General features: G+C 52.1%; 2 protein-coding genes across 2 annotated transcripts in view; both read left to right on the top strand.

Moving 5' to 3' along the window:
* CUNH3orf20 (chromosome unknown C3orf20 homolog) overlaps positions 1-2,614 on the top strand; it is a 98,938-nt gene extending 96,324 nt beyond the window's left edge. The window contains exon 13 of the mRNA XM_007461583.1: positions 2,538-2,614. Coding sequence (XP_007461645.1) covers positions 2,538-2,614 — 77 coding nt within the window. The remainder of the gene's footprint in view (positions 1-2,537) is intronic.
* Positions 2,615-3,123: 509 nt separating this feature from the next.
* Positions 3,124-8,773, top strand: part of FGD5 (FYVE, RhoGEF and PH domain containing 5) — a 119,125-nt gene continuing 113,475 nt past the window's right edge. Inside the window, exon 1 of the mRNA XM_007461575.1 lies at positions 3,124-3,136. Within this exon, the coding sequence (XP_007461637.1) occupies positions 3,124-3,136 (13 nt within the window). The remainder of the gene's footprint in view (positions 3,137-8,773) is intronic.

The raw sequence follows: 8,773 nt of genomic DNA, 5'->3' as shown, positions 1-8,773 counted from the left end.
GCGGTTCAGAGACGAATAAGTCCTTTGAAAGGATCAAATTCATTTCTGAATTTGGAGAAACTGAGGTACACCCTAGGCCCTTGCCTGAAATGCGCATAATATGATTCTATACTGTGGGCATTAAAAGATAAAAACAGGACAAAACCTACAAACTTGGTTAGGTATATGGAAGTGCTTGGTGAGTGTGAAAACGTAAGATTTTTCATAATGACGGGAAACAAGAGTTTCACCTCCCCAGAGCCTTTCCACATTATCTAACTGAAATGTATTGATTCCTGTCTTCAGTATGTGTGCATTGAACATCCTCTGTGTCAGGCACCAACTGGCTCATGAAATAATTCAAATCAGACCTTCATACAAGTTTTATATTTTTAGTGAGCACCTAATATGCACCAGGAGTTCTGCTGGGTGCAGGCCCCCAGATATGCAGAAACCTACCCACCTTCCAATAATGTATTAATAAGGAGACAGCAGTCAGAGGATTAAGTTCTCACGCCAGTGAGAACCTGGGGAAGTCTCTTCTCTACTTCCGTGGACTTTGGCAGCACATCTGGCCAAAAAGTAATGGGGTGAGTTATCCAGGGCAGTGTTTCTCCAGATGTATAAACAGATCACCTGGAGGTCTTGTTAAAATGCCGGTTCTAGTTTAGTAGCGCTGGGGTGGGGCCTGAGATTCTGCATTCTTAAGAAGCCTCTGAGTGCTGCTGTTGCTGGGCTCCACAGACGATGCTCAGAGAGGTGTTTCATCTGTGCAATGAAAACATATGGTTGTCTGGGACTGCCTGGACCAAACTCTGGACCGAAGGCATCTAGGTTCAGGGAGGACAGCCAAGGCTGTGAAATGCCTCGTGGCCATTTGGAATTCTGCCTCCTCACAAGCTCCCAGCACAGCTGGTCAAAGTCACAAAAATTCTAGCCTCTGCCACCTTCAGTCCCAGAAAACCAAAGTGATCCCAAACAATAGTCTGAACCTCTGTCCCAGGCCTTTATCTTTGTGGACGACACATATTTTTTGAAGACCTACTAAGTGCTGGGTTCTTTATTAGATGCCAGGGCTGCAGGGGTAAGCAGAACAGACACAGCCCCTGCCCTGGAGTCATCACCCTGGCATGGGGCCATTTCTGGGCCTTTTGTCCCCAAATGAGGGACAGGAAGGGATGGTGGTGGTGCAGGGGGATATGTTCCATGTCCCCCCACACACCTACTCCCACATAGTAGATACATTGGCTGAATTGCCTAAATGAATTGAAATGCCCCAGCCCCACACCCTCCCACAGAGTGCTGGGGTTGCTGCGAGCCTACACCCTGGCACGTAGTGGGCTCACAGCCAAACTACAAAATGACCAAGCCACACCTTGAGCTGGGTCCTGGAGATGCAGACATGGGACAGCCAGGGCAAGAACAGTCAGGAAAGCTCATGTGAACTCTTAGTTTACTTGGTTTCCTCAAATGTAAAATGGGAAGAATCTTGATACCAGCTTCATAAAGTTGTGGTGAGGCTTAAACGAGTAAATATGCAGGTACAGAGCTTAACACCTTGCCAGGCACAAAGTAGGTGCTCTACAAGTATTGACTGCCAGTTATAGATGAGAGACATGACCCTTGCCCTCAGCTTTCAATGGCTGATGGAAGGAAGCCCTTGGTATGGCTTTCAAAGCACGCCTCACCCCAACCTTCTGTGCCTCTTATCAGATGTTGCCACCCTCTATTTCCCTGCCTTGCCAAACCCTTCACGGCTCTTCCATCAGGCCATGCCTTTTCACACATCTAAGTCTCTGCCTAAGCTACTCCCTCCACCTGAAAGGCCCTTTTTTTTTTTTTTTTTCTTTTTTTCTTTTTTTGCTGGAACCCTCTCCACTCAGCGGCCACTTCTTGTGTTCCCACAAGCTCCTGTCCCCATCCCAGCACTTGTCCGGGGAAGCAGAACTGCCTATGTTTGCGTGGCCAATCCAACGGGTGTTCAGGGGTGAAGGCTTGAGTCATCTGTGTCACCCAGCACCAGGCCTGGTCCCAGCGAGGTGCCGGCTAGTGAGTGCTGAGTGGACAAAGGCTCCTCATCTACCAGGTCTCCCTTTCAATGTCACCTCCTCAGGGAGACCTTCCTTGATCACCTGTTCTCTACTCCAGAGTTTCTCAAACTAGCTTGCATCGGAAGGACCTGAAGGATTTGTTAAACACGGGATTTCTGATTCAGTTAAGTCTGGGGCGGGCCCTGAGAATTTGCATTTTTAAAAATTACTCTGCCCCACGACCCTGGTTTATCTCCCTCAAGGCACCCATCACTCTCTGAAACGATGTTTATTGCTTATTTGTCTTGTGTCTCCACTGACATCCCATTTAAGCTCCACTAGGGCAAGAATTTGGGGCTGTCTTGTTCTGCGCTCAGCACGGTGCTGGGCCCAGGACTCAATGAACGCCCGAGGTTGAAAGTAAAGTGATACACGGTCCGCTGGGCGAAGGGACCAGGAAGTCCCCAGAAGCCCAACTCGCCAGCTTCACCCCGCCCCTCTCACCCTCGTGCCTTGAACCTCGCGCAGCTCCCCGAGTCCCCACGGCCATGGCCCCTTTAAATGTGTGCGGGGACGCCTCGCCCCTCGGCTCCCTCGATCCCTGACAGAGCAGAAAGGGGAGAGGAAAAAAAACAAGGCTTCCTCTCCGGGAGCGGGAGGAAACGTCTAGGAGGGGGCGGAGGGGCAGCGGCGGCAGCGGCGGCAACGGGCAGCGGCTCTGCGGCCAGAGCGCAGCGCGCGCGCGGAGCTGGGAGCCGGGAGCGGACGCAACACCGCGCGCTGTCCCGGCCGCTGCCCCCGGCCCCGCCCCCGGAGGCTCGCGCCCTGCGCCCCCCTGGCCCTGCGCGCCGCGCGGAGTCCTGAGCGAACGCGACGCCGCGCGCCCTCCGTTCGCGCCCCTTCCCCTCCCTGCCCCCGCCCAGCCCCGGAGGCTCGCACCCCCCAAGCCCCCACTTGCCCTGCGCGCTGCGCGAAGTGCGGCGCGCGCCGGGGGCGGGGCAGGCGCCACGGGGTGCGGGCCCCGCGGGGCGGCCATGGAGTGAGGCGGCGCGCGGACTCGTGCTCGGAAGGACGGACGCACCGACGGGCGGCCCCTGGCTCCGCGCGCTGGAAGATGAACAGAGCAGGTAGGAGGCTCCGCGCGACCTCAGGCGCCGAGGGACGCGCGCGAGGGGCCCCCGCCAGGCGCTCCAAGTTGTAGCCCGCGGGGCGCCGGGAGCGAGCTGCAGAGAAACCCCCGACCTTCCCACTCTGCTCTGCCTCGGCCGAGGTATGGGCGGGTCACGAGTGCCCTCGCCGAGGAGGACGAGATTCTACATCGGGGGCCGCTGCCCCTGTCCGAGACGCCCAGCCTCGGGGACGCACCCTCGGTCTCGGCGAGGCCGCACCCTGGCCACGTACGGCCGTATCCCGCTCCCACCGCGGTCCCGGTATTGAGGGTACCCTCTCAGCGGGGAATGACGCTCCCTTCGCAAAGGCGACTTGGTCGCGACCCTAAATCCTCACTCCTGCTCCTCGGGGTCCCCGCCAGGCCCTCGCTGGCCCCTCAGAGGCCCCTCCTGGCCCACGGGAACCGTCTGAGGTCTTCCCCACTGCGGGGTCTATTCCTGGTTCCTCGCTACTCCGAGGCGCGTCCTTCGCGGATTCTTGCTCCTTTCTCTCTTCTAGACGCCCAGACTTGGAGCTCGCTCTCCGAAGGAACTAAAAAGCCCTAGATAATCACACACACACACACACACACACACACACACACACACACACACACACACACACACACACACACACACTCGCAGCGCACCCCAACGTCCTGCAGTGCCGTGGCCCGGGGCCTTCTTTGTGCTCCCCCCAGGGGACCGAACGCCTAGGGGACGCCAAGGCTGAGCCGCACTCCAGGCGTTCCCTCCCAAGCCCTTGCTTCTCTGCCCTCCATATCTGCCTTTGCTAGGCCAGGGATTCCGTGAAATCAAGAACGCGTTTGACAGTAGTTAGTGATCCCTCCAGAGGAGTGCCATTTAACAGGTTTATTAACTGAGAGTCAGAGATGGGCGGTGCCTGGAACCCAGTTCTCCGGTTCCTGACTCCTCCGCGGGGAGGGCAGAAAGTTTCCTCCTAGAGGCGAGTTTGCAAGGCAGCAGCCCCAGCTAACTTCATTTGCCTGACAAGGAGCGTTACTGCTCTTTTAATATTTTTCTCTTAGAATTTAGCAGAAGGCAGCTCCCTCTCCGACCAACACCCTTGTCCGAATCCATACTCCAAAACACACATCCCTGAAGAAACAGGAAGCCACCATTTTGGCTGTCTTCGAACCATATCCTGCTGCCGAGTATGTGTAAAAAGTGTGTGTGTGTGTGTGTGATGTGTGTGTGATGTGTGTGTGTGTGTGTGTGTGTTGTGGGCTTTTTCTTTTTAAAATCTTTTTGATGAAAAAAGTCATTGTCTTAGGAGTGAGGTGCAGATGGGAGACGTTTGGCTGGATTGATCTGACAAAGGAGAGACTTGGGGGCCTGGGAGTGTGGTAGCCGCCTCCCTGTGTCCAGGCCCTGTTTTGCTGGGCGTGTACGCACCTGGACAGTGAGTGAGTGTTGGTCACAGGGTAGGGGGTGGGAGTGGGAGCGGGAGCAGGGATTCCCCTTTTGAGTAGTGGAAAAGGCTGGGGCCGGGTCTCAGCGCCCAGCAAGCCACTCCTTGTAGGAAGGAGGTGGACTGCTGCCTGCTCTGGCACAGACTGGACAGAGCCAGGCTAGCTCTTTCCTACACTCCTAATAAAACTCGCTTAAAACAATGGTGAGAGCCGATCCCGTATTCCCACGTTTCCCTGCATGAGGCTTGGGCAAGCCCTCCCTTCTCTGAGAATCTGGGGGATGGAGTGAGCCAGAATACACGTAAAGGCAGGTTTGGTCCCAGGAAATCTGCCATCCAGTCATTTGCCTCCAGCATAAACCTGGTTACTTTTGCAATGTGAGGGCAGTCCTAGACCTCATATAATGATTTCTGTGTGCCAGGCTCTGAAGTTCCCGATCATGCAGCATAGTGGTTCATAGACTCCATGGGACTGAATCTCGTAACCACCATCCTCTTAGTTATTGTGACACAGCCAGTGTGTGGCAGAGCTGGGGTTGGAGTCCAGGTCTGTCTGAGCCGGGGACCCATGCTCTTCCCGCTCTGTCGTGGATCACTGGACTAGCCTAACAGCAGCCTAATTAGAAATCATCAGCCTTCGCTGGGACATTCCAGCAGGCACCCAGCAATGGAAGTTAAATTAAGATGCAATTGGAAGGTGAAATTGGAAGATAATTACTCTTGGAACATACGGTTATGAGAGTTCCAGGGGGAGTATGGTGAACTGCAGCTGCAACAGACACAGGAGCTGAAGATGGGAATGTCAGGGGACATCATCAGAAAAGCCATGAGTTTAAAAGGCTGTCGTCGGCCTTTTAAAGGCACTTACTGACTGGTTGGTGCAGTCCCCTCACTCTGCACATGTGGAAACTGAGGTTCAAAGAGGGGAGGGGACTTGCCCAAGGTCTCCCCTTCAGTTAAAGGCAGAGCCAGGAGTGGAGATCAGAGCTCCGACTCCCAGCCCAGGGCCCCTCTCGGTACCTCTTCTGATTTAAACTCTGCAGAGCCGGCAAGGGAACAGCAACATGGATGTGTGAGTGGCAGATATATAATTAAAGTAGAGAGAGAAAATATAAACTGGTACCAGGGGGCTGGCTGGGGATGATTTCTATCACCAGAAGCTCTTAAAAATCTCTTCCTCCTGTCACTGTGACTCCCCACCCCCAGTTAACTCTTGGCCTCTTGGCTCAAAGGGTATTCTGCATTCGAGTCATCCTCAGGTGTAGCAAATTGCCAGGAGGTTTTGGGAGTTGGTACCTCAGGGTGGGGGGGCTGTGCCCCCCCACCCCAGGCTCTGTGTTACAGAGAGAGAGAAGGTTCATGCAGCAGCCAGAGGGTCCAGCAGTTCCATCCATGCTGGGTTCTGGACAGTCAGAAAGTTAAGCTCAGCCCAGAGGAGGAAACCCCTGCTCTGATTTATCCTGTAATTGCCCCATCCCTGCCATTCTCTAAAGCTCAGCCAAACTGGACTCTTTGCTCCCAAAGGGCTTGCATCTAACTGCCTCTGGGCCTCTGCACATTCTGTTCCTTCTGCCTGGAACACCCAACCTCTTGTTTTAAAATGTTTTTAATTTAATTTTTATTTTATATTGGAGTATAGTTGATTTACAGCATTGTGTTAGTTTCAGGTGTACAGCAAGGCAGTTCAGTTATACATATATATATATGTATCTATTCTTTTTCAGATTCTTTTCCCATATAGGTTATTACAGAATGTTGAGTAAAGTTTCCTGTGCTATATAGTAGGTCCTTGTTGATTATATATTTTATATATAGTAGTGTGTATATGCTAATCCCAAACTCCTAATTTATTTTTCCCCCACCTTTCCCCTTTGGTAACCTTAAGTTTGTTTTCTAAGTCTGTGAGTCTGTTTCTGTTTTGTAAATAAGTTCATTTGTATCACTTATTTTAGATTCCACATATAAGTGATATCATACAATATTTGTCTTTCCCTGTCCTATTTACTTCACTTGGTATGATCATGTCTAGGTCCATCCATGTTGCTGCAAATGGCATTATTTCATTATTTTCATGGCTGAGTAATAGTCTATTGTATACATGTACCACATCTTCTTTATCCACTCCTCTGTCGATGGACATTTTGGTTGCTTCCATGTCTTGGCTATTGTAAATAGTGCTGCAGTGAACGTTGGGATGCATGTATCTTTTCGAATTAGGTTTTCTCTGGATATATGCTGAGGAGGTGGGATTGCTGGATCATATCCAACCTCTTTTTTGATTATTAAAATCCTCCCTGTCCTTCAGCATGCACCCTGGTGCTATCTGTCCCCTGGATCTTCTCTGGGCAGAACTGGTCTGAGACCCTTGTACTGAGGGCAGGGGCTCTATGTGGTTCCTCTTTGTGAGGGAAGCAGGGAGGCAGCAGACCTGGAAGCTCTCATGTTCTTCATTTTCTCTCCTCCCTCTTCTGTCTCTCTTGCTGGCTCCTTCTCGTAAGCTTTCGGCCACTGGGGCTCCCTCCTGGGCCCTGCTCTTGTCTCTGCCCCCGCTCAGTCACTTGGTGGGCTCACCCGGCTCATGCCTTAATCCCGTCTCTGTGATGGCTGCCTCCAGGCCTCTCCCGGGAACCCAGGCTGGTCCATCCGAGAGCCCACTGACAGTTCCTCCCGGGGCTTCGTGATAGGCAACTCAGATGTTACACGTGTCAGTCGAAATCCTGGTTTCCTCCCCTGGCACCTGCAGCCTTCCCCAGTTCAGTTGGTAACAAATTCACTTTTCCGCTTGCTGTGACTCAAAACCTTCATGTTGTCCTTGATTATTCTTTCTCTTATAACCCAAATCTAAACTATCTGTAAATCCCACCAGCTCTACCTTCATTTTTGGAATCTGACCTTTTCTTTCTTTCTTCTTTTTTTTCTTTTTCTTTTTTTTTTTTTTTTACCACTTCCACTGCTACAGCCTGGTCCAGGCCTCCATCTTCTCTGGCCTGGATTATCGCAGGCGCCTCCTCCCTGCTCTCCCTCCTTCCATCCTCACCACTTCTAGTTCGTTCATCACACTAGCTGGAGTGTGCATGGCCTTCTGCTCAAGGCTAAGCAGCATCTACACAGTCTTTGTTTTGTTTATTGATGTATCTAAAGAGTCTAGATGAGCGTCTGGCAAATAGTAGGTGCTCGATAAATACCTATTTAATGGAATTGGATTAAAGAAAACTGGATAGGAGCGAAGGAAAGCCGGTCATTCACTTTAGGGTCACAGTCCTTCTAACTCAGCCTTATGTGAATTTCTCACCTGGTTAGCAGTCCCTGGTCTCCCTGGCCTCAGTTTTCCTGTGTTTTGCCCTTCTCTGCTGGGAGCCCTGAGTCTGCACTGCAGAAGAAATGCTCAGTGGCAGAAAGGTGAAGGCAGAGGTTCAAGGGAGTGGACCAGGAAGCAAGAAACCCCCATTCTGGGACTTCCCTGGTGGTCCAGTGGTTAGGACTCCACGCTCCCAGTGCAGGGGGGCCCGGGTTCGATCCTGGGTCGGGAACTAGATCCCCCATGCTGCAACTAAGACCCGGCGCAGCCAAATAAATAAATAAATATTTTAAAAATCCTATTATTAAAAAAAAAAAAAAAAAAACCCATTCTACTGGGGCCCTGCTCTGGACTCGCTGAGTATTCCAGGCCAGTCACCCGCCCTTTCTGTGCCTCAGTGTCCTCATCTTTCAGTGAGGTGTCAGACGAGGCTTTTCTGACTCTGGCTTCCTTTTATCTCAGAGGGGATGTGGCTGAAAAGCCCTGAGCTCTAGAGCTGGGAGCAGAGCATGGACACTGTGTACCTGTCACTCCTTAGGGGCTCCTGTGGGGAAGGCATTTTCATTCAGGATCACGCCTCAGACACCCACTGTAACCTTTTCCGAGGAGATGGCGCCCACAGATCAATAGCTTGATTGGATGAAGGATGCGGGGGCGGGTGGGAGCGATGCAGCCTAGGTGACGGTCATTTTCCATGACCTCTGTCAGGTCTCGTGGTGCCCATGTGAAATACCACCTGTTAAGGATGAGAAGTGAGAGTCCCCACCCCCAAAGAATAATTTCATGCCAATGCCTGACACCTGATGTTGAGAGTGTGAAGCTCGTATTACGTCATATATCTGTGTAGAGCAAGACTTATACCAGGGGAAGATATGGGGTAGGGAAA

The sequence above is a fragment of the Lipotes vexillifer genome, unplaced genomic scaffold, assembly GCF_000442215.2.
Source record: "Lipotes vexillifer unplaced genomic scaffold, Lipotes_vexillifer_v1.1 scaffold889, whole genome shotgun sequence".
Classification (NCBI taxonomy): domain Eukaryota; kingdom Metazoa; phylum Chordata; class Mammalia; order Artiodactyla; family Lipotidae; genus Lipotes; species Lipotes vexillifer.
The sequence above is the reverse complement of the archived record's forward strand: the minus strand, read 5'-3'. Positions and strand labels throughout refer to the sequence as shown.